At 41.2% G+C, this 26322-nt stretch overlaps 1 protein-coding gene across 5 annotated transcripts; it reads right to left on the bottom strand.

Annotated features, from left to right (window-relative positions):
- Positions 1 to 5670: 5670 nt before the first annotated feature.
- slc26a2 (solute carrier family 26 member 2) lies at positions 5671 to 17544 on the bottom strand. Of its 5 annotated transcripts, none has more exons than XM_045724035.1 (6): positions 17420 to 17541; positions 15584 to 15699; positions 14921 to 15007; positions 7949 to 8561; positions 7041 to 7780; positions 5672 to 6864 (listed from the first exon to the last, which is right to left on the bottom strand). In XM_045724035.1, the coding sequence occupies exons 3-6, from the start codon at positions 14926 to 14928 to the stop codon at positions 6060 to 6062; spliced, it is 2166 nt and encodes a 721-aa protein (XP_045579991.1). In that variant the 5' UTR covers positions 14929 to 15007; positions 15584 to 15699; positions 17420 to 17541; the 3' UTR covers positions 5672 to 6059. The 5 variants fall into 5 exon arrangements, with proteins under 5 accessions (XP_014068065.2, XP_045579991.1, XP_045579992.1 ...); XM_045724036.1 differs by having other exon boundaries at positions 14913 to 15007; XM_014212591.2 differs by lacking the exon at positions 15584 to 15699 and having other exon boundaries at positions 17420 to 17544.
- Between the last annotated feature and the right edge of the window lie 8778 nt (positions 17545 to 26322).

A 26322-nucleotide genomic window follows, 5' to 3' on the forward strand; every position in this document is an offset into this window, starting at 1 on the left:
CTGATAGACTAGAGTAGAGTAGAGGTTCTGATAGACTAGAGTAGAGTAACAGTTCTGATAGACTAGAGTAGAGTAGCAGTTCTGATAGACTAGAGTAGAGTAGCAGTTCTGATAGAGTAGAGTAGAGGTTCTGATAGACTAGATTAGAGTAGAGGTTCTGATAGACTAGAGTAGAGTAGCAGTTCTGATAGACTGGAGTAGATTAGGATTTCTGATAGAGGAGCGTAGAGTAGAGGTTCTGATAGACTAGAGTAGAGTAGAGGTTCTGATAGAGTAGAGTAGCAGTTCTGATAGACTAGAGTAGAGTAGAGTAACAGTTCTGATAGACTAGAGTAGAGTAACAGTTCTGATAGACTAGAGTAGAGTAGAGGTTCTGATAGACTAGAGTAGAGTAACAGTTCTGATAGACTAGAGTAGAGTAGAGGTTCTGATAGACTAGAGTAGAGTAGAGGTTCTGATAGACTAGTGTAGAGTAGAGGTTCTGATAGACCAGATTAGAGTAACAGTTCTGGTAGACTGGAGTAGAGTAGAGGTTCTGATAGACTAGAGTAGAGTAACAGTTCTGATAGATTAGAGTAGAGTATCAGATCTGATTGACTAGAGTTGATTAACAGTTCTGATACTCTAGGCAAAACCATCTGCGAGGCAGGAACACAAGTTTTTCCATGGAGACAGTACCTCAGCACTTTCCTCCGTGAGTACCGTTCCAAACCACACAGAGCCATATTAACATCACCCGCTGAACTGATGTTTCAATCCCACAGAGAGACAAAGGCAAAGATGAAGGCTCACTCAGACAAACGCAGACACGCCACGCCCAATAGTCTCACTCCAGGTGTTATCATGCTACAATGCCAACTCAAGCACAACAAACTCCCACCGCCCTGAACACCGAGCACTACACTGTGTCAAAGGTCAAAGGCTCAATGGTCACGGCAATGAGGAATGGACACTGCATCACAAGGAACTCCTCATTCTTCCAGAAGCTCAACCCAGAGATACACGACTCCTCATCTAAGTCTGATGATGATGACGACACTGTTGGTGTCACACCAGCACTACAAAGGTACTCCACAAGGTGTGACAGCCTCCATCATACCTCCGTGAGTAATCTCACAGACTACAGAAAAAGACTGTTGCAAACAAGAGACAGTTGTCTTTAAGACGACTGTATACTCAATTGAGACAAAACAATGCTTAATGCTTGCATTTGAGTGAATTGTTCATTTACTGTGATTACATGCAAAGAGTAACAGTCGAGTTGAATACACAGAAATGTTAACAGTTGAAATGCATTGATTGTGATAGAAGTACAACCATATTGTCATTCTGTAAAAAAAAAAGAGGGATGTGATGTCTAGGCACGACAGTGCAGTAAGACTGATCATTGTTTATGATAACACTAACCTAATACGCCACCTCATGGTGGATCCATAGTACTAGTTTGTATTAGTCAGTCAACCACTGAACGTGTGCGTGTGAGCCATGCAACGATTCTAGGAAGAGTTGCTGGAATACTTCTCTATATTAAACCCTGTAACTGTTTTAAAGTCACCATTGGCCTCATGGTGAAATCCCTGAGCGGTGTCCTTCCTCTTCGGCAATTGAGTTAGGAAGGAAGCCTGTATCTTTGTGGTGACTAGGTGAATTGATACAGCATCCAAAGTGTAATTAATATCTTCACCATGCTCAAAGGGATATTCAAAGTCTGCTTTTTTTTAACCCATCTACCAATAGGTGCCCTTCTTTTAGAGGCATTGGAAAACCTCCCTGGTCTTTGTGGTTGAATCTGTGCTTGAAATGCAATGCTCAACTGAGGGACCTTACAAATAATTGTATGTGTGGTGTACAGAGATAAGGTAGAAATTCAAAAATCATGTTAACCACTATTATCGCACACAGCGTGAGTCCATGCAACTTATTAAGTGACATGTTAAACACATTTTTACTCCTGAACTTATTTAGGCTTGCCATAACAAAGGGTTTGGATATTTATTGAATCAAGACATTTTAGATTTTCTTTTTTAATTAATTTGTAAAAATTCCACTTTGACATTATGGGGTATTGTATGTAGGCAAGTGACACAAAACCTCAATGTAATCCATTTTATTATCATGCTGTATCACGTTATTTACTTTATAGCCTACCACAGTGATGAGAAGCGTTTTTTCCTGCTTTTTATGGAAAGCCAAAGGAGTCATACTCACTACACACACTGCGGGGCGCCCTGTCCATTGTGCTGACACAGCGCATTGGAGATACAGACTTATTTTTTGCCAACATGTCACTCAATCATTTGTTTTGCTATTTTTAGGGGGCTAATCCCCTTTAGCCTCCTCCCTCCTAACAGTCAATGGTCCCAGATAAAAATGTAACTGTTACAGTAGTAGTCTCAGAGTTAATGATCCAATGATCTAATTTACGACTGAGCAGACAAATCTAGCTAGTGTAGCCCAAAGGCCGGCAGATGGAATATGCGTACTTTCTTTATGAAACACCCTTTTCCACCACCATGCTAAAGTGGTTAATAATGAAATAGAGTACGTAACTATATTTTCCCTATTTTTTCCCTCCTTCTCGCCATTAAATCTAGTTAAGGAGGAAATGGATGCCTTTGCAGCCTGAATGAAGAACCATTCCGAAAGGGATACAAATGTACGGCCAGATTCAGATTCCCTTTGGACGGTAAAATGAAACGGCTCAATATCGCTATCTGACGGATTTTGGCTAGATATACCGCATCCTAGAAATAACCGAGTGTGTTCGATTAGCGGTTTGAAAGAAATGTTAATGTTTTAAAAGTTTGATAACAGCCATAATCAATCACGTTTTGAAAATAAACTCTTTCAATGAAAGCAGTGAAGGGATTTTACCTGGAGTGACAATTAGGTTGTAATGATGTCCCGATTTACATACATCCCCAATCCTACATGGCACCAGTAAATACCAGTCCTTTGGTTTCAGATTAGTCATGATCACAATGCTCGTTCCTTGATGTCATCAGAGATTGAGGCACTGCTAGTGCTGTTAGGATGGTCAGTGGGTAAAACGTAATCAGTGTTTACCTTTGAAAAGGATTTCACATTGTTCGGTATTCCTGATCACAGACACATAGAAAGATGATAGAACCACCGTCTGCACGTACAGCTGACTCACTGTGGACACAACAGAAAATACATTTAAAGTGACATTTTACAAATGGCAGTAAGCAAACTAAGTTACTTTGATTGTCCATTTTGGAAACACTTTTCAATTATGTTGTAGTTAACATGAACTAAAGCATTCACAAAGCAGTGTCCTTGTTTATTAAAGGCAATAATACATTGTTTATTAGAGCAGTTATTCATGTTAGTAAAGTGGCAATTCTTGAATAGTGGTGGTATTTGAGCATGGCATTTTGGGAAAAATGTATTTCATTGTTTTTTAAAAATCTAAATCAACTAACCTGTCCTGAGTCAGAGTAGTGTCGAACAGTAATGCAAAAATGACTTGCATCAAAATGTTGAAGGAGGAAAGGAGTAAATCAGTTGCATATCAGACCAACTCACAATCAGGAATAACGAGCAGAGACTGGTTTAACTAAATACGTTTACTTACAGAGTATATAAATATAGGGACATTCAGAAAGGCACTTCAATTAACATGATATTATATCATTTCAGAGGCACTTGAAAGTACAGGAGAACATTTACAATTTCCAGTAATAGATATTTCCCATCTGATGATCTCGTATGATCTCGACATTGATTGTCTCTATATTCTACATGTAAATATAACAGTTTTACAACATCAATAAACTAAAGCAGACAGTAACACTCTTTCCCAGCACTGATTACTGACTCTAGTATAACTTTAGTCAAATGTAGTCATAAATATATACTGCTATTGCTAAACGACCATAAGAACATAAATAAAATAATAAAAAAGAAGCATACAGCATTAAGGTGTCAAAACCCCTGAAAACACAAAGGCGGTTTGATTAAAAATGATAATACAATTTTGCGTTTGGACTGATATGACCAAATCTTTCTGATATAAACAGAAAATGTCTCAGTTACTGAAAACTTCTGGCATGGCCTAAACTGGCTGGAGTGAAGGATTCTGGGAGTGTCTCTGAGCAGCAGTCTGGAAGGCTGTAAGTGTAATAGGTCAATAGAGGTGTTTTTCTAACTAAAAAATTACTTTCTACTGTGATTAAACTTCTTACATTCCAGAAAGCTAAGACAACACATTTATCAATCACTACTTCACCATAAGTTGCAACTGAAAAACAATCATGTATAATTTATAACTGACACATTCTCATACCGCATTCAAAACAGATAACACCCTCTTACTCTATAACCATTCATCTTGTTGACACCAGCTCTACTTTTGCTGTGGTAACAAAGGACGTCAACAACAGTAACATTCCCACTGTTTAAACAAGAAATAAACATGGAGGGAAAAAAATGGGTGCTAAATCATGGTGCCACAGCCAGAGGACCGAACATTGCTTAAAAAAAAGCGTCCTAAAACTTGACAATGCATGACAATGCATTCTGTCTTAGATGAGATTGTAACAGAAAGTTCATTTTGGTTCACAGTCTGACAAGATCAAGATTAAGGTTACATAGCTATACTGTCAACATGACATTCAACTTTCAGATCAAAGAATCTGTAATCGTGCAGTAAGCACAGCTTTTTGGATACATTTACATATGTTTCCGTTAGGCACAATAACAATATTGGTTGTGATTTATGTTGTCTGAGATAGATACTGTATATATGTTTATGTTGTGTATACAGATATGTTTCTGTAGATATACAGTTCCTTCGGAAAGAATTCAGATGCCTTGACCTTTTCCGCAATATGTTACGTTACAGACTCATTCTAAAATGTATTCTTTTGGGGGTTTTTCCCCCACATCAATCTACACCCATAATGACAACAAAAAAAAACGGCTTTTAGAAATGTTTGCAAATTTGACAAATAAAAAAATTCTAAATCACATTTACATAAGTATTCAGACCCTTTACTTAGTACTTTGTTGAAACACCTTTGGCAGCGATTACAGCATTGAGTCTTTTTGGGTATGACGCTACAAGCTTGGCACACCTATATTTGGGGAGTTTTTCCCATTATTTTTTTATTTAACCTTTATTTAACCAGGAAATTAAACTAGGATTCTTCTCTGTAGGTCCTCTCAAGCTCTGTCAGGTTGGATTGGGAGCATTGCTGCACAGCTATTTTCAGGTCTCTCCAGAGATGTTAGATCAGGTTCAAGTCCGGGCACAGGCTGGGCAACTCAAAGACATTCAGAGGCTTGTCCCGAAGCCACTCCTGCATTGTCTTGGCTGTGTGCTTAGGGTCGTTGTCTTGTTGGAAGATGAACCTTTGCCCCAGTCTGAGGTCCTGAATGCTCTGGAGCAGGTTTTCATCAAGGATCTCTCTGTACATAGCTCCGTTCATCTTTGCCTCGATCCTGTCTAGTCTCCCAGTCCCTGCCGCTGAAAAACATCCCTTCTCCCCCGATTCCTCAGTTTGGCCGGGTGGCCATCTCCAGGAAGAGTTTTGGTGGTTAAAAACTTCTTCAATTTAAGAATGATGGAGGCCACATTGTGCTTGGAGACATTCAATGCTTCAGAAATGTTTTGGTACCCTTGACCAGATCTGTGCCTCAACACAATCCTGTCTCGGAGCTCTACAAACAATTCCTTCGACCTCATGGCTTGGTTTTAGCTCTGACATACACTGTCAACTGTGTGACATTATGTAGACAGGTGTGTGCCTTTCCAAATCAATGGAAGCAGGATGCACCTGAGTTCAATTTCGAGTCTCATAGCAAAGGGTCTGAATACTCATGTAAATAAGGTATATCTGTTTAATTCATTTAATTCATTTGCTAGAATTTCAAAAAAAACTGTTTTCGATTTGTCATTATGGTGTATTGTGTGTAGATTGCTGAGGATTTGTATTTATTTAATCCATTTTAGAATAAGACTGTAACAAAGATGTGGAAAAAGTCAAGTGGTCTGAATACTTTCCGAAGGCAATGTACAATCTTTAAAGCTCTTGTTAACAGGACGTGTCACAGTCACCATTCTGAGATGAGAGGCTCTGTGCATAGAGGACGGCATCGCTGATGGTGAAAAACACTCTTTCCTTTTCTCCCATACCCTTATCTGGGTAGTAGCTACCTCTGTTCAGTGACTCCAGTACTGAGGTATTACACTGGGCCAGGAACACCTGTACCCCATTCTCCTTATAATCCTTATACACCTCCTTCAACGCATTGACCCCTGCTGTGTCCAGGAACAGCACCGGGCTGCAGTCTATCACCACAGAGTGGAAGTTGACTTGATTTGGTAGGAAGACTTTGGTGGTGGTCAACTCTTTCTCTTTACCCTTAGTCCCGCCCTCCCCTCCTGTTGTCATGGCTACTTCTTCTTGCTTTCTCCTATGTTTCTCCAGCTTCCTGCGCCGGGCCTTCTCCTTGACGGGGTCCAGGCCCAGGCAGCGGTACAGGGCCTTCTTGAACAGGCTCTGGTTGGCGTAGTAGATGGGCGCCTCGTAGCGGAAGATGGCCACTCCAGGCTGGGTCTGCAAGCCCTTGTAGGAGGCCAGGTCCTCATAAAGCTCCCGATGGCCAGCCCGGCCCAGCTCTAAGGCCTGGGTTCTCTGGGTGCGCCCCAACACACAGAAGGCTGAGACCATAACCCCCACCAGCAGGCCTAGCTCTGTGTTTATCAATGCTGAGGTTGCCATGGTCACCAGCCAGATGGTGGCGTCCAAGCGGTTCACGCGCCACATCCGCGGGACGTCTGTGAACTTAAGCAATGCTCCCCGGAGATTCACCAAGATGATCACTGCTAGCACACACCTGGAGAAGACACGGAAACACAGCAAGTCAATAAAGTCATCACCAAATCAGGTGGAACATCATTTTCTGGCAAACATTTTCAATACGAGCAAACTATGTGTAGTGGAGGTTTAGATCTCATGAGATGAACATGTATAGTAAAGCTAAGTTTTACACAGAGAATAGCATGATCTTACCTCTGCAGAGAGTAGAAGAGGGGGGAAATGACCAGCAGCACAAGCAGCAGCACCAGGGCTGTGACCAGGCCAGACAGCTGAGTCTGGCAGCCTGTAGACTCCTTCACCAGGGTCTTGGTCAGGGCAGCGCTGGTGGTGAAACAGCGAAAGAAGGAGGGCAGGATGTTACAGAAGCCTATGGCGTACATCTCCTGGTTGGGATCCACCACGTAGCCGTGCTTCTTGGCAAACATCTCAGACAGGGAGACGGTGATGGCAAAGCCCACGATGGCTATGGAGAAGGCATCTACCGCCACGTTGGGGATCAGAGACCAGGACGGGAGCTGGGGGGGCAGGAAGCCCGTGGGGATGGCGCCAGCCACTTTCGAGCCATACTCCTCCTCGAAGTGGCCGAAGTGGGAGGCCAGAGTGGCAGCGATGACAACAAACAGCTCGAAGGGGATGGGGGCTTTGAGCTTGGCCTTGAAGCGGTCGTTGAGTTCTTTGGTGGGGACCAGCACTGCCAGGCACACCATGCTGGTGACCAGGTCACAGAGGTTGGTCTGGCCCAGGTTCTGGAAGAGGCTGACCCAGGTCTTGACGAGGGAACCCCAGCCCTGGGCGCGGGGCAGTTCCAGTCCCAGGAGGTACTTGACCTGGGAGGTCAGGATGGTGAGAGAGGCCCCCGTGGCGAAGCCGCTCAGGAGGGAGTCTGACAGGTACACGGATACAAAGCCCACCTGCAGGAGGCCCATCAACACCTAAAACCACAGAGTGAAAACAGAGAGGGAGTAACGGCTCTAGAAAAACAGTAAACGTCATACTTCTCAGGACCAATGACAATGAACCTGTTATAACATGAATGTATTCTGTTTGTCATTGATTTTCAACACGAGACATTACACCATTCCCTCTCTACACACATTTACCTGGTAGACCCCTGCTGTAAAGGTGACTGTGGTCCCAACCATGATGGCATAGCAGCTCCTATCACAGACCGGCCCTCCGGTGCTGTTCCCCATGCCCAGTCCCAGGGTAGCGTTGTTCCTGCTACTCTCTGTGATGTACCCTGCCAGTGCCAGCTCCCTGTCCACCACCTGGCCCACCAGCAGGCACAGCACCCCGAAGATGCCCACAGAGATGTGGCGTGAGGTGCCCAGCAGGGTGTAGATGATGCTGGAGAAGAAGGAGGTATAGAGGCCATAGATAGGGTCCTGGCCTGCCAGTAGAGAATAGGCAATGGACTGGGGCACCAGCAGGATGCCCACTATCAACCCTGACATGACGTCACCCAGGATCCAGTCTTTGAGCTGGTAGCGTGGCAGCCATTTTAGGATGGGGAAGAACCCTAGAACCTGGGCTTTGGCTCGCTCTGAGCTGCATGTGCACTGCTTTTTCAGTTGGTGTGAAACGGCTATCCTCCAGTTTTCCTCCTCCTTCTCCCTTCTCTCCAGCACAAATGGGATGTGTGGGCCGCTCTCTGCTCCCTCATCTGCCGAGGCATAGCAGTACTCTTCAGCCATCATAGCAGGCCCCCCTTCACTTTACACAGAAAAAAAGCCAGTTAAAAAAGCCAGTCGTTGGGAGGGGCGGTACTAATCTAACATATGGAATTGTTTTAAGGTGGTCATATCATAGATTTTTTATAATTCTTTTGGCACAAAACTACCTCCATACTTCTATTCGTTTGTATGAGTTGCCTGCAGACCAATCCCGTGACAATTGTGGGGGTCGTAGAGCAAAACGTTAAACATCATTGTTTTCGTGACAGTCTCCCCTTTCCATAGTGGGGTTAGTTTGTAGCTCAAATAGTTTGGACCCTACAGACAGAAGTTGGCACATCAGCGTCACCGACTTCAGATGAGTCCCATGACACTTGTAGGGGTCATAGAGCAAAACAGTGAACACCCTCGTATTCGTGAGTCTCCCCTTTCATAATAGTTTTGTAGGCCAAACTGTTCAGAAACAACAAATGTTTCGTGAGAAGACCAATTTTTGGATGTCTCATGGTCAGACAAACACTGCTGTAGCTCGGCCACCTTCCACCGCAGATGCGGAAGGCCAACATAGGCGGATGTGGTGGATTGAGACGCAGCCCAGTTTAAGGTGATATCTCTCGCTTAAACTGACAGATTTTGATGGGGATTTTTTTATTATGTTACTTAGATTAGACTCTTAAGATTAAAGATGGCAACTGTTAACCAAACTGATATTTAATCCTAATGTCAAATAGTTTCACGCATATACAAGTGCGTAACATGTAAAAGTGTGTGTTGTGAAATGAAAATGTGCTTTTTGCATATCCCACTCCCCCTGACACACCTTCAGAGAGTGGGGTCACGGTATGGACCAGCCATTATTGACGGCAACCCTGGAGCAATTAGGGTTAAGTGCCTTGCTCAAGGGCAGATCTACAGATTTTTCACTTAGTAGGCTCTGTGATTTGAACTAGCAACCTTTTGATTACTGACCCTACGTTCTAACCCAGGGATCATCACTAGATTCAGCCGCGGACCGTTTTTTTGTTGTTGAGTGGATGGTCGAGGGGCCAGAACATAATCACTAACCAAATAAAACAACCAGCCCGCCAGTTGGGGAACCCTGCTCTAACCGCTAGGCTATCGGCCAACCCACCGCTAGGCTATCTGACGATATGATTCAGTTGGGGAACCCTGCTCTAACCGCTAGGCTATCAGCCAACCCACCGCTAGGCTATCTGATGATATGATTCAGTTGGGGAACCCTGCTCTAACCGCTAGGCTGTCGGCCGCCCACCGCTAGGCTACCTGACGATATGATTCAGTTGGGGAACCCTGCTCTAACCGCTAGGCTGTCGGCCGCCCACCGCTAGGCTACCTGACGATATGATTCAGTTGGGGAACCCTGCTCTAACCGCTTGGCTATCGGCCGCCCACTTCTAGGCTACCTAATCAGTCGTTGACATCATGTCACCAAGCTTGACAGTTATAATCAAGTGACTCCAACAATCAATAACTACAGAGAAAACAGAAAGGGCCAAGATGTTTGGGTTATTGACAACCCATTTACTTACCAGTGTTCTCAATATATAGTCTTGACATGTCATATCCAGAAAATGGAACAAGTTACTTGTGTAATAACTCTGTAAGTACAGTAAAGTGTAACAAGTATTCTAAGTATTCATTGTTACCCTACTATACTTTGAGTTTTAATGTCCTTCCGTGGCTTCCAACTGCTCTTAAATACAAGTAAAACTAAATGCATGCTCTTCAACCGATCGCTGCCTGCACCTGCCCGCCCGTCCAGCATCACTACTCTGGACGGTTCTGACTTAGAATATGTGGACAACTACAAATACCTAGGTGTCTGGTTAGACTGTAAACTCTCCTTCCAGACTCACATCAAACATCTCCAATCCAACGTTAAATCTAGAATTGGCTTCCTATTTCGCAACAAAGCATCCTTCACTCATGCTGCCAAACATACCCTCGTAAAACTGACCATCCTACTGATCCTCGACTTCGGCGATGTCATTTACAAAATAGCCTCCAATACCCTACTCAATAAATTGGATGCAGTCTATCACAGTGCCATCCGTTTTTTCACCAAAGCCCCATATACTACCCACCACTGAGACCTGTACGCTCTCGTTGGCTGGCCCTTGCTTCATACTCGTTGCCAAACCCACTGGCTCCAGGTCATCTACAAGACCCTGCTAGGTAAAGTCCCCCCTTATCTCAGCTCGCTGGTCACCATAGCAGCACCCACCTGTAGCACGCGCTCCAGAAGGTATATCTCACTGGTCACCCCCAAAGCCAATTCCTCCTTTGGCCTCTCTTTCCAGTTCTCTGCTGCCAATAACTGGAACGAACTACAAAAATCTCTGAAACTGGAAACACTTATCTCCCTCACTAGCTTTAAGCACCAGCTGTCAGAGCAGCTCACAGATTACTGCACCTGTACATAGCCCATTTATAATTTAGCCCAAACAACTACCTCTTCCCCTACTGTATTTATCTATTTATTTATTTTTCTCCTTTGCACCCCATTATTTATATTTCTAATTTGCACTTTCTTCCACTGCAAATCTACCATTCCAGTGTTTTACTTGCTATATTGTATGTACTTCGCCACCATAGCCTTTTTTTGCCTTTACCTCCCTTATCTCACCTCATTTGCTCACATTCTATATAGACTTATTTTTCTACTGTATTATTGACTGTATGTTTGTTTTACTCCATGTGTAACTCTATGTTGTTGCATGTGTCAAACTGCTTTGCTTTATCTTGGCCAGGTCGCAATTGTAAATGAGAACTAGTTCTAAACTTGCCTACCTGGTTAAATAAAGGTCAAATAAAATAAAATAAATAAAAAATGTTGTAGGTTTAGTTGCATTACATTGCACAGTAACAGGAACGTTATACAATAAATTATAATTTGCCTTTCACAACCTAAAATCTCTCTGGTGTGTGCCTTTTTGTGTCAAAGGCAATGGTTGGGTGCGGGAGTGTTTGCCATAACAATTTGGAAAATGATTGACTGTGCAAATATTGGAGTTCCACTTCCTGGAGATTAAATAGCAACGAGGATGTTAGGCTGTAGCCATAATGTTAGGCTGTAGCCATAATGTTGAATTGCACATTCAACATTCTCGCAAGATGCTAAAAGAAATAACTCATATTTCTCCACCCCTGTTCCCGAGGTCAGATTTATCCCACATTTAGTGCATCATTTTAGTGCAAGAAATGCTTCATCCTACAGGAGTGAATATTAATGCTATGTGAGAGGTTATAAACCGACAGTCAGTGTGCACCTTTCAGTTTCCATTTAACCCATCTAAACAGTTGGCTACAGTTCCCTTGACCTGTTATTCAACTGAAATGTGTCTTCCGCATTTATCCCAACCCCTCTAAATCAGAGAGGTGCGGGGGGCTCACTTAATCGAAATCCACGTCATCGGCGCCCAGGAAGCAGTTGTTGTTGGGGCCTATTTGAAGTCCCTGTCTTGTGACTGTCGACAGTCCCTGTCTTGTGACTGATTTGGAGGCCCCAGGCAGAGGCCAGTCTGAGCCTCTTATCAGCACCTGTATCCCCCCGCCTAGAGTCTAAGGATCTGGGCTGGGTTTCTACTAAGCTAGCCTCGTTGAGAACCAGGCTTCCCTAATACGGGTAAGCCTAGGGAAGTTCATAAAAATAGCTAAATAGGGGTGGAGGCCCGGTGTAAATCCGCGACGCCTCACTACACGTCAAACCAATCAAATGCCTTACTTTGGCGGAGCTCCAATAGCGCTCACAAGATTAGTGTCGTAGGTGCAACAGTGTATGACGATTGTTTTTACAGTCTTTGGTGAGGATGGCCAGGAAATCGCAGATTAAAACCCCATCAAAATATGTTGATGTACTACAGGAGGTTGGTGGCACCTTAACTGGGGAGAACAGGCTCGTGGTAAAGACTAAGTGGAATGGTATCAAATACATCAAATACATGGCTTCAATGTGTTTGATGCCATTCCATTTGCTGCGTTCCGGCAATTATTATGAGTCATCCTCCCCTTAGCAGCCTCCTGTGTGATGTATAATATGTCGATTTTGTGTATAGAGTACATTTCTGACAAAACAGAATTACGTTTTTCATCCAGGTTTTCTTCCATTTTCTACAATGTTGCAAAACTAACATGCAGAACAACTCTCTGCAAAATGTGTCCTTCCCGGTCTGAAAACAGTGACGAACATAACACGTAGCACCAACGGGAATGTGGGGGAGGGTTCTTGAAATGTAACATCCAATCAAAATCTTGCCATTGGGAGCCAGTGGACCACTCACACATTTATGCAATACAAAATTGTCCAGGCGTGACAGCAACGTGATTTTGGAGGTATGGTAATGTGAGACTACTACTAAGCTTACGTATGGATTTGTTGTAAGAAGGTCATACCAAGGATACATTAGCTATTTATTTTGAATTTTAGAACCCCTGCAGGTATAAAAAATATATATACAGTACCAGTCAAAATTTTGGACACACCTACCCATTCAAGGGTTTTTCTTTATTTTTTACAATTTTCTACATTGTAGAATAACAGTGAAGACTTCAAATCTATGAAATAACACATATGGAATCATTTAGTAACCAAAAAAAGTGTTAAACATATCAAAATAGATTTTATATTTGAGGTTCTTCCAAGTAGCCATCATTTGCCTTGATGACAGGTTTGCACACTCTTGGCATTCTCTCAACCAGCTTCATGAGGTAAACACCTGGAATGCATTTCAATTAACAGGTGTGCCTTGTCAAAAGTTAATTTGTGGAATTTCTTCCCTTCTTAATGCGTTTGAGCCAATCAGTTGTGTTGGGACAAGGTAGGGTGGTATACAAAAGATAGCCTTATTAGGTAAAAGACCAAGTCCATATTATGGCAAGAAGAGCTCAAATAAGCAAAGAGAAATGACAGTCCATCATTACTTTAAGACATGAAGGTCAGTCAATCGGGAACATTTCAAGAACTTTGAAAGTTTCTTCAAGTGCAGTCGCAAAAACCATCAAGCGCTATGATGAAACTGGCTCTCATGAGGACCGCCACAGGAAAGGATGACCCAGAGTTACCTCTGCTGCAGAGGATAAGTTCATTAGAGTTAACTGCACCTCAGATTTCAGCCCAAATAAATGCTTCATAGAGTTCAAGTAACAGACACATCATCTCTCATCAACTCTTCAGAGGAGATTGCGTGAATCAGACCTTCATGGTTGAATTTCTGCAAGGACACTAAGGACACTAATAAGAAGAGACTTGCTTGGGCCAAGAAACACGAACAATGGACATTAGACCTGTAGAATTCTGTCTTTTGGTCCAAATTTTAGATTTTTGGTTCCAACCAACATTTCTTTGTGAGACGCTGAGTAGGTGAACAGATGATCTCCGCATGTGTGGTTCCCACCGTGAAGCCTGGAGGAGGAGGTGTGATGGTGAGATTTTTTCTTCCAACCACTGTGCCTTTGTGAGATGCAGAGTAGGTGAACGGTTGATCTTCGTATGTGTGGTTCCCACCGTGAAGCATGGAGGAGGAGGTGTGATTGTGTGGGGGTGCTTTGCTGGTAACACTGTCTGTGATTTATTTAGAATTCAAGGCACACTTAATCAGCATGGCTACCACAGCATTCTGCAGCGATACGCCATCCCATCTGGTTTGCACTTAGCGGGACTATAATTTGTTTTTCAACAGGACATTGACCCAAAACACACCTCCAGGCTTTGTAAGGGCTATCTGACCAAGAAGGAGAGTGATTGAGTGCTGCATCAGATGACCTGGTCTCCACAATCACCTGACCTCAACCCACTTGAGATGGTTCGGGATGAGTTGGACCACAGAGTGATGGAAAAACAGCCAACAAGTGCTCAGCATATGTGGGAACTCCTTCAAGACTGTTGGAAAAGCATTCCAGGTGAAGCTGGTTGAGAGAATGCCAAGAGTGTGCAAAGCTGTCATCAAGGCAAAGGATGGGTACTTTGAAGAATCTAAAATCTAAAATATGTTTTCATTTGTTTAACACATTTTTGGTTACAACATGTTTCCATACAGTATGTGTTATGTCATAGTTTTATGTCTTCACTATTATTCTACAATGTAGAAAATAGTACAAATAAAGAAAAACCATTGAATGAGTAGGTGTGTACACAGTACCAGTCAAAGTTTGGACACACCTACTCATTCAAGGGTTTTTCTTTATTTGTCCTATTTTCTTTATTTGTACTATATATTGATGAAACATTGAATTTGGCCTTACTGCTATTAGCCCATAGAAACGCAATGAATAACAGATTCATACATGGAAAAACTGAAATGTAATCAAAAGGAAGAATGTTTTGAAGTGTCTGTCCTATATCTGAGAGATGTTAAGAAAGCTCAGGAATTACCCGTATACCTTGACATGGAAACGCCCTATTCACTTCCATAAATTTTTCGGCCCCATTACAAGGTTACCTTCAGACGCGTGACACGTGTGGGGATCCTACAACAGAAAAATGGAGAACACGTGAGTTTCATCTTTCCGTAGAGGGGTCAAATAGTGCCTCACAATCACCACACATAACATGCTATCATTCTCTTTTACTACTTCATCTAAATCCTTTCCAAACATTACTTTTCTGTCCCTCCCTTCTCTTATTTTCAACTCTCCATTTCGCAGCTTTTATCTTATTGAATTAAACTCCGACATTGTCCTTTTAGCCAACGTGGTTTGATGTTAACTTTCTGCCACTTCCTAAAAGCATTTGGTGATGGCCGTGTAGGCTATTTTACGCGTGTACAGTTTAGGCCATAAAGTTTAGCCTTACATGCTGACCACACCGCTTGCGTCGCGTGCACGAGCATTGCAAGATAAATGTACACATACATGTTATTCAATCATTGCACCCACACCGCTCGCGCACGTCAACGAGCATCTGCGTTCCCATGTGCTAAAATAGAACTTGGTTCTATTTGTGATGCTTTACGCGCTGCAAGTCCTGCTTCTCCCATCTCCTCATTGGTTTTTAGGACCATATACCCATGTGCCATCTCCTCATTGGTTTTTAAGTCAACATACCCACGTGGGTGATTGAAAGATGAACTGAGGTCCACACTCCAGTCCAGTTGGTAGTGGTAATGCACCTTAAAGTTGGTTGCCAACCGCCATATAAAGTCCAAAGAAGATGAAGAAGCCTGAAGGAGGAGAGATTACTAGAAACGAACTCTGTTTAACGTTACCCTTTTATCTGTGGATTAATTGTCTGAGTAGAGGACCTTGTGCATTTCAGGTAAAATAACAACTCAATGTTTATATCCCAGGACAAATTAGCTAGCAACAGCAAGCTAGCCAGCTATTGCCATAAATGTTTAATAATTTTCGACCTGTCCGCAAATTAATAGAGTTGGTTCAGAGTTTATTTTGATACTTCATTCTGCATGTCCTGATCGCGTCTGGTGTGGGTGGACAAAATCAACATGCACGTGATGGCGCACGTAGATGCACACGTGTGGTCTGGTCAGCATGTTACGCACTAATGCCAGATAGCCTAAAATAATTATATAAAAACCTCAATGTAGCCTATAGATCTAAATTGCACAAGAATTATACATTTTATGGATTTTTTACTTATTATTTTCTCTTTATTCAACCAGCCCACGACCCACCTGCCCTTCATCCACACAATAGACTATTTCATGACCCTAAACCCGCTCGCCCCGCGGTTGAGTCAACCCACTCATCACTAATACATACAGTATTGGTAATGACTGTCACTGTGCATATAGGGCCTACATAAAGCACCGATCTATAGGACTAATGGGTCATGCAACAGACTGACTGAGAGAAAGAAATACGTGGTATTGCCTATAGTAGCTACTAGCCTACATAGCTATAGCAAAGCAAAAGTGCATGTCATGCATATGCAGTGGTGTAAAGTACTTAAGTAAAAAATACTTGAAAGTACTACTTAAGTCGTTTTTTATGGTATCTGTACTTTACTTTACTATTTATGTTTGACTACTTTTACCTCACTATATTCCTAAAGAAAATATTGTACTTTTTACTCCATACATTTTCCATGACAACCAATAGTACTCGTTACATTTTGAATGCTTAGCAGGACAGGAAAATTGTCAAATTCATGCACTTATCAAGCAAACACGTGGTCATCCCTACTGCCTCTGGCCTGGCAGACTAACTAAACACAAATTAATATTTTGTAAATAATCTCTGAGTGTTCCCCTGGCTATCAGTACATTTTAAAAACAAGAAAATGGTGCCATCTGCTTTGCTTAATATAAGAAATTTTAAGTGATTTATACTTTTACTTTTGATACTTAAGTATATTTGAGCAATTACATGTACTTTTGAAACGTAAGTATATTTCAAACCTTTTAGACTTTTACTCAAGTAGTATTTACTGGCTGACTTTCACTTTAACTTACTAACTTTCTATTAAGGGTATCTATACTTTTACTCAAGTATGACAACTTGGTACTTTTTCCACTACTGTGTGTTATGCCATCTTTTTAGATAGTCCTACTGTCTTCAGATATAATTAGAGTAAATAGTTACTCTTTTTAACCCTGTACATAATGGTTTAAACGACATTAACCTCGTAAAAAAAAAATATAGGCCTAATCGATGAATTCAAGAAAGTCTTTGTTATAAAGTTGTTATAGCTAAATATAGAATAGCCTAAAATATTTGTCAATAACTTATACAACGGCAAATTTAGATTACATTAGGTTATGAATGAGGACCATTGTGAACAGGTTGTCAACGTGTACATCACCAGGTTGCCTACTGTACAGTACTTTGTTGACAGCAGTTTAGACAACATGCACAAATCTAACAAATCATTCTCTTCGGTTACTATTAATTAGGTCTATTCAATTGCAGAATATTACTCACCTGAGACTGTTACTGCTCTCCATTTATCAAGTTATTAGTAACAAAATCATTGGATACTTTTTGTATAGTTCAGCCGGAGATTTGTAGCGCTCGGCGCATGTACGTAATGACGTTTGAAGCCCAACCCGAACGCCACAATCACATGATATGCTACAGGAAACCCCTTTCACGTGACAGCACACGCACACAAGTTCTCAAATTCTCTAAAAAGAGTAGCATTCTCTTCTGAACCTAGGAAGGAAACAGTCAGAAAACATCACACCATATATCCACCGTATATCACTTTCTGATGTTGTGTCGAGTTGAGAAACTATATAGTGACGCAACGACTTCTCTTTAGTGCAACCACATGGCATGAAGTGTAACTTTGACATGCCACAGTTGGGTGCAACCTGGTATCAGATCATTTCGTATTATTCTGTACGTACATCCAACATTTAAGTATTATAGGATAATGCCATAAGGAAGAAATAGGCTATTTCAGTTTAAGGTGTAATCTTTATTCCACTCTAATAAATAGTATGATTATTTATGAGGTTATGTTAAATTGTGTTATATTACATTAGAATCCCAATGGAATATTTTACAAATTCTATGACGTATAGTATCCTACGTCTTGATTGCACCATTATGCCTTTACTGGTTTGGTATGATATATTATTTTCGAATACTGGTATAATGGTTGAACAGTATCATACATTTTCAACAACAGATTGGTCATACAGTATCCAATGTTTTGAATGCACCCGTAAATGCTTTGACAGAATCAATATTGCATCACCTGTTAATCTGTGACGAATTGAATATAACGATGCATGATGAGATTTACACAACAATCCAAATAACTTTGTTTAGGGTTTACATTTCACCCACTAATGGGTTAGATTGTGGGCCAATATGTAATGTATGTTATTTATTATTCTATGTTTTTATGGAGGAATAAAGATTAGACCTTAAACTGAAATATCCTGTCTTTATATCCTATATACAACAGCTTTTCTAGACACCTGCCTGCGTGCCCTTCCTCCTTACATCCATTTTGTCTTGATAATGATGAGTGATAATAGTAAATGTTATTATGGCACTGTCAACTCTGAACCAGGGGAGCTGAAGGGTGGGACTATAAATAACAAAAAAACAAGATAACAAATGTAAAATAGACTATGTCCGTAAAATGTATATAGGTTCAGAACTTTTGTGAAACATCACAGCACTTTTGAAAAATATATGGCAAATAGAAATAAAAACCGGATGATCTTCATATATAGATGGGAGGGATTGAGGGTAGCTGAAGGATGGGACAAAAAAACAAACAAAAGATAACTAATGTAAATATACTGTGTCCGAAAAATGTATATAGTATGTATAAGCTGGAAGTATAACTGTTGTTGTCCATTAGTTTACTCCAATTAGGGGAGGGATTGTATGGTTAGGTGAAAATAAGAAAGGAAAACATATCAAAATAATATATATATATATATATACAGGACCAGTCATTAGTTTGGACACACCTACTCATTCCAGGGTTTTTCTTTATTTTTACTATTTTCTACATTGTAGATAAATAGTGAAGACATCAAAACTATGAAATAACACATATGGAATCAAGTAGTAGTAACCAAAAAAAGTGTTAAACAAATCAAAATAGATGTTATATTTCTTACACCCTGATCTGTTTCACCTGTCCTTGTGCTTGTCTCCTCCCCCCTCCAGGTGTCGCCCATCTTCCCAATTATCCCCTGTGTATTTATACCTGTGTTCTCTGTCTGTTGCCAGTTTGTCTTGTTCATTCAAGCTTACCAGTGGTTTTCCTGTCAGTTCCTATCGTTTCCCAGCCTCTCTTTGCTAGTCCTCCCAGTTTTGACCTTGGCCTGTCCTGACCCTGTACCCGCATGCCTGACCTCTCTGCCTGACCCTGAGCCTGCCCGCCATGCTGTACGTTTGCTCCGCCTCTGGAATACTGAACCCTGCCTGTCCCTGACCCTGAGTCCGCCTGCCGTTCTGTACATTTGCCTTTCCCTGGATTTTTGACCTGTCTTTGCCTGCCCCTGTTGCTACAATAAACAGTGTTACTTTGAAAGTCTGCATCTGGGTCTTATCTTGATTCCTGATAATATTCCTGATAATATCTTCAAAGTAGCCACCATCTCTCAACCAGCTTCACATGGAATGCTTTTCCAACAGTCTTGAAGGAGTTCCCACATATGCTGAGCACTCGTTGGCTGCTTTTACTTCACTCTGTGGTCCAACTCATCCCAAACCATCCCAAATTGGTTGAGGTCAGGTGATTGTGGAAGCCAGGTCATATGATGCAGCACTCAATCACTCTCTTTCTTGGTCAAATAGCCCTTACACAGCCTGGAGGTGTGTTGGGTCATTGTCCTGTTGAAAAACAAATGATTGTCCCACTCAGCGCAAACCAGATGGAATGGCGTATCGCTGCAGAATGCTGTGGTAGCCATGCTGGTTAAGTTTGCCTTGAATTCTAAATAAATCACCTACAGTGTCACCAGCGAAGCACCCCCACACCATCACACCTCATCCTCCATGCTTCACGGTGGGAACCACATATGCAGAGATTCCCGTTCACCTACACTATGTCTCAAAAAGAAACGGCAGTTGGAAACAAAAATCTAAAATTTGGACTCATCAGACCAAAGGGCAGATTTCCCCCGGTCTAATGTCCATTGCTCGTGTTTCCTGGACCAAGCAAGCCTCTTCTTATTATTTGTTCCCTTTAGTAGTGGTTTCTTTGCAGCAATCTGACCATGAAGGCCTGATTCACACAGCCTCCTCTGAACATGTTGAGATGTGTCTGTTACTTGAACTCTGTGAAGCATTTATTTGGGCTGCAATTTCTGAGGATGGTAACGCTAATTAACTCATTCTCTGCAGCAAAGGTAACTCGGTGTCTTCCATTCCTGTGGCGGTCCTCATGAGCGCCAGTTTCGTCATAGCGCTTGATGGTTTTTGCGACTGCACTTTTCCGGATTGACTGACCTTCATGTCTTAAAGTATTGATGGACTGTAATTTATCTTTACTTATTTGAGCTGTTCTAGCCATAATATGGACTTGGTCTTTTACCAAATAAGGCTATCTTCTGTATACCACCCCTACCTTGTCCCAACAAAACTGATTGGCTGAAACGCATTAAGAAGGAAAGAAATTCCACAAATTAACTTAAAACAAGGCACACCTGTTAATTGAACTGCCTTCCAGGTGACTACCTCATGAAGCTGGTTGAGAGAATGCCAAGAGTGTGCAAAGCTGTCAAGGCAAATGGTGGCTACTTTGAAGAATCTCAAATATAAAATATATTTTGATTTGTTTAATACTTTTTTGGTTCCCTTGAATGAGTAGGTGTGTCCAAATGTTGAACTGGTACTGTATATATACAGTATTTAGGGGAATTTCTCCCATTCTTCTCTGCAGATCCTTTTAAGCTCTGTCAGGTTGGATGGGGAGAGTCGCTGCACAGCTATTTTCAGGCCTCTCCGTAGTTGTTAGATAGGGTTCAAGTACTAGCTCTGGCTTGGCCACTCAAGGACATTCAGAGACTTGTCCGAAGCCCCTCCTGCATTGTTTTGGCTGTGTTCTCAGGGTTGTTGTCTTGTTGGAAAGTGAACCTTTGCCCCAGTCTGAGGTCTTGAGTGCTCTGGAGAAGGTTTTCATCAAGGATCTCTCTGTACCTTGCTCCGTTCATCTTTCCCTTGATCCTGATTAGTCTCTCAGTTATCCATTTTGGTAACACTTTTCAATTATGTTGTAGTTAACATGAACTAAAGCATTCACAAGGCAGTATCCTTGTTTATTAAAGGCAATAATACATTGTTTATTAGAGCAGTTATTCATGTTAGTAAAGTGGCAATTCTTGAATAGCAGTGGTATTTGAGCATGGCATTTTGGGAAAAATGTATTTCATTGTTTTTTTAAAATCTAAATCAACTAACCTGTCCTGAGTCAGAGTAGTGTCGAACAGTAATGCAAAAACGATTTGCATCAAAATGTTGAAGGAGGAAAGGAGTAAATCAGTTGCATATCAGACCACCTCACAATCAGAAATAACGAGCAGAGACTGGTTTAACTAAATACGTTTACTTACAGAGTATATAAATATAGGGACATTCAGAAAGGCACTTCAATTAACATGATATTATATCATTTCAGAGGCACTTGAAAGTACAGGAGAACATTTACAATTTCCAGTAATAGATATTTCCCATCTGATGATCTCGTATGATCTCGACATTGATTGTCTCTATATTCTACATGTAAAATATAACAGTTTTACAACATCAATAAACTAAAGCAGACAGTAACACTCTTTCCCAGCACTGATTACTGACTCTAGTATAACTTTAGTCAAATGTAGCCATAAATATATACTGCTATTGCTAAACGACCATAAGAACATAAATAAAATAATAAAAAAGAAGCATACAGCATTAAGGTGTCAAAACCCCTGAAAGCACAAAGGCGGTTTGATTAAAAATGATAATACAATTTTGCGTTTGGACTGATATGACCAAATCTTTCTGATATAAACAGAAAAATTCTCAGTTACTGAAAACTTCTGGCATGGCCTAAACTGGCTGGAGTGAAGGATTCTGGGAGTGTCTCTGAGCAGCAGTCAGCAGATTGTAAGTGTAATAGGTCAATAGAGGTGTTTTTCTAACAAAAAAATTACTTTCTACTGTGATTAAACTTCTTACATTCCAGAAAGCTAAGACAACACATTTATCAATCACTACTTCACCACAAGTTGCAACTGAAAAACAATCATGTATAATTTATAACTGACACATTCTCATACCGCATTCAAAACAGATAACACCCTCTTACTCTATAACCATTCATCTTGTTGACACCAGCTCTACTTTTGCTGTGGTAACAAAGGACGTCAACAACAATAACATTCCCACTGTTTAAACAAGAAATAAACATGGAGGGAAAAAATTGGGTGCTAAATCATGGTGCCACAGCCAGAGGACCGAATCCAACTCCGAACATTGCTTAAAAAAAGCGTCCTGAACTTGACAATGCATGACAATGCATTCTGTCTTAGATGAGATTGTAACAGAAAGTTCATTTTGGTTCACAGTCTGGCAAGATCAAGATTAAGGTTACATAGCTATACTGTCAACATGACATTCAACTTTCAGATCAAAGAATCTGTAATCGTGCAGTAAGCACAGCTTTTTGGATACATTTACATATGTTTCCATTAGGTACAATAACAATATTGGTTGTGATTTATGTTGTCTGAGACAGATATTTTATATATGTTTATGTTGTGTATAAAGATATGTTTCTGTAGATATACTGTACAGTAACTTCGGAAAGAATTCAGAACCCTTGACATTTTCCGCATTATGTTACATTACAGACTTATTCTAAAATTGATTACATTAATCTACACCCATAATGACAAAGGAAAAAAAGGTTTTTAGAAATGTTTGCAAATTTATGACAAACAAAAAACTGAAATATCAGACCCTTTACTTTGTTGAAGCACCTTTGGCAGCGATTACAGCATTGAGTCTTCTTGGGTATGATGCTACAAGCTTGGCACACCTGTGTTTGGGGAGTTTTTCCCATTCTTTTTATATTTTTAATTTAACCTTTATTTAACTAGGCAAGTCAGTTAAGAACACATTCTTATTTACAATGATGGCCTACCCCAGCCAAACCCTCCCCTAGCCCAGACGACACTGGGCCAATTGTGCGCCACCCTATGGGACTCCCGATCACGGCCTGTTGTGATGACGCTGTGATCGGGTCTGCACTGCGATGCAGTGCCTTAGACCGCTGTGCCACTCAGAATCCCAAAATACCTCAGGAAATAATGTTTCACCAAAGAGTTTTATCTGTGGTTTCAGTTTTAAAAGTTGATCTCGCCCCTTTACAGATGCTGTGAACTAAAAACGTTTCAGATCCAGGCAAAATCATGCAACAATATTATTATCATGGATATATGCAATTAACTGTCAATAGAAAACCTATGAAAACTGAGGAAAATGTAGCGCTTGCTGCCCTTCCAGCTGTAAAGTTTGTAGCTTTAGTTGGCTAAGTGAGAAGAAGTGAGCCAGCCTGTATAGCACCCGTTTTTGTTAGACATAGCAACCAATGTTTTTGCACGGATGAAAGTATTTCGTTTCTTGTCCTAAAATGGAAGGATTAAATAGTATGAATTTCCTTGTCAAAACAAGGTGCAGAACGCATTACAGGCATCACGAGCATATGTAAATCAAGTAAAAATGCAGCTTTTGTGATTGGACAGTGAGCATTCTAGGCATTGTTCTTGTCCTCATTTGTCACGAATACTCCCTCTCCGGCCTCTAGGTCATCAGGCTGCTGATTATCCCGCACACCTGTCACCATCGTCTTGCGCACCTGCGCCTCATGACACTCACCTGGACTCCATCACCTCCTTGATTATCTTCCTTATATCTGTCACTCCTCTTGTTTCTTTCCTCAGGTGTTATTGACTCTGTTTTCATGTCAGTGTGTTGTTTGTGTTACGTGTTTGTTTCTTTTATTTATTAAAACACTCACTTTCTGAACTTGCTTCCCGACTCAGTGCACTTGTTACATAATTTCACACTGGTTATTTTGGCACAGAGTTTCTGGGGCTAACCCCGTTAAGTCGGTGCTAACACTGCTCTGGAGCAGCACTGGCTAGCCCGAGGCTAAGGTTGGTGCTAGGCTAGCCCACTTCAGTATGTGCAAGTGTGAACAGATGCTTAGCCCTGGGCTAAAATCTCTCTTAGCCCAAGGAGGGTCTTAGCCCTGGGCTAAGGTGCAGTATGAACGTGTCTATTCATGGACATTTAGTTAGATAGCTGTTACCCGCTAGTTTGTCCTGGGAAATGAACATTGCTGATTGGGATCTTATTTTCCCTGAAATGCATATGGTCCTTGTGTTAGCTGGATCTTTGTAGGTTTTTGACCAGGTGTCATACAAAATCATGTCTCTACTCCAATGAATGACTATTGTTCATTTACAGTATATTTTTTGTTTAAAAGTTATTTTAAAAGAAGTTGTGTGTGGGTACAGATGTCCATCTTAATTTGATCACACTTTTCAGGAGAAATGTTCCTGCACTGCAGGAAATGCCAACATTTAATGTATTTGAGGGTTAAAAAGGCTTCTAAAGATTGTAAGTTCCACATTAAAATGTCATACTTGATTTCCCCTAACGAAAAATGTATCAACCCCTACAAAAATGCCCATAAATTATAATCCACATAATATTCACATTTCCTGTTGCTGCACAATTATTTTTCCTGCTGTTGGAAAATGGTCTAACGAATATCCTCTATCTGTCTGTGGGTGTGTCTTATAAAAAATTATTATAATTATTTTAATTTGTAAATTAGTTTACCAATTAGTTTATATTAAATATGTACATGTTTCATGTGGATTATTTGTTTGTAATTAAAGTCTTATGATTTATAACATGTTTTCTTGTGATTGTTATGCACATTAGTAGCCTAACTTTTGTCGTCCTCCAAACTCCAAACTACAGTGCATTGGGAAAGTATTCAGACCCATTCCCTTTTTTTCAAATGTTACGTTACAGCCTTATTCTAAAATTGATTAAATAAAATGTTTTCCTCACCAATCTACCCACAATACCCCATAATGACAAAGCGAAAAAAGGTTTTACATTTCTTTAGCAAATGTATATATATTTTTAACAGAAATACCTTATTTACATAAGTATTCAGACCCTTTGCTATGAGACTTGAAATTGAGCTCAGGTGCATCCTGTTTCCATTGATCATCCTTGAGATGTTTCTACAACTTCATTGGAGTCCACTTGTGGTAAATTGATTGGACATGATATGGAAAGGCACACATCAGTCTATATAAGGTCCCACAGTTGACAATGCATGTCAGAGCAAAAATCAGGCCATGAGGTCGTAGGAATTGTCCATAGAGCTCTGAGACAGGATTGTGTCGAGGCACAGATCTGGGGAAGGCTACTAAAACATTTCTGTATTGAAGGTCCCAAAGAACACAGTGGCCTACATCATTCTTAAATGGAAGAAGCTTAGAACCACCAAGACTCTTCCTAGCCGCTCGTCAAACTGAGCAAACAGGGGAGAAGGGCCTTGGTCAGGGAGGTGACTATGAACCCCATGGTCACTCTGACAGAGCTCCAGAGTTCCTCTGTGGAGATAGGAGAATCTTCCAGAAGGACAACCATTTCTGCAGCACTCCACCAATCAGGACTTTATGGTAGAGCGGCCAGATGGAAGCCACTCCTCAGAAAAAGGTACATGACAGGCCACTTGGAGTTTGTCAAAAGGCACCTAAAGGACTCTCAGATCATGAGAAACAACATTCTCTGGTCTGATGAAACCAAGATTGAACACTTCGGCCTGAACACTAAGTATCACGTCTAGAGGAAACCAGGCACCACTCACCAATAACATCCCTATGGTGAAGCACAGCGCAGGAGTGGCTTCGGGACAAGTCTCTGAATGTCCTTGAGTGGCCCAGCCTGTGCCCGGACTTGAACCCGATCAAACATCTCTGGAGAGACCTGAAAATAGCTGTGCAGCAACACTAGTTAAATTGCCTGGTTAAATAAAGGTTAAATAAAATAAAAAATAAGAACAATTCCGATGTCGACAGACAGACAACGAAGGTTTATACAAACCCTCACTGTTGGAAATCAAATGCTAGGCCAGAAGCAGGAGAAAATAATGTGTTAATGTCTTATTGCATATACATTGGTCGCGTGTCAGAGATAGAATGTTGGTTGCATGCTGTGTTTGTTCGTTAGCCCAGGGCTTTGAAATACAAGTGTGAATCCTTAGCACAGGGTTAACAAATGTCTGTGTGAACACAAGCTAAGCTAGCTCAGGGCTAGTCTAGCCTGGGACCAAGATA

Source organism: Salmo salar, chromosome ssa09 (assembly GCF_905237065.1).
Source record: "Salmo salar chromosome ssa09, Ssal_v3.1, whole genome shotgun sequence".
Taxonomy (NCBI): Eukaryota; Metazoa; Chordata; class Actinopteri; order Salmoniformes; family Salmonidae; genus Salmo; species Salmo salar.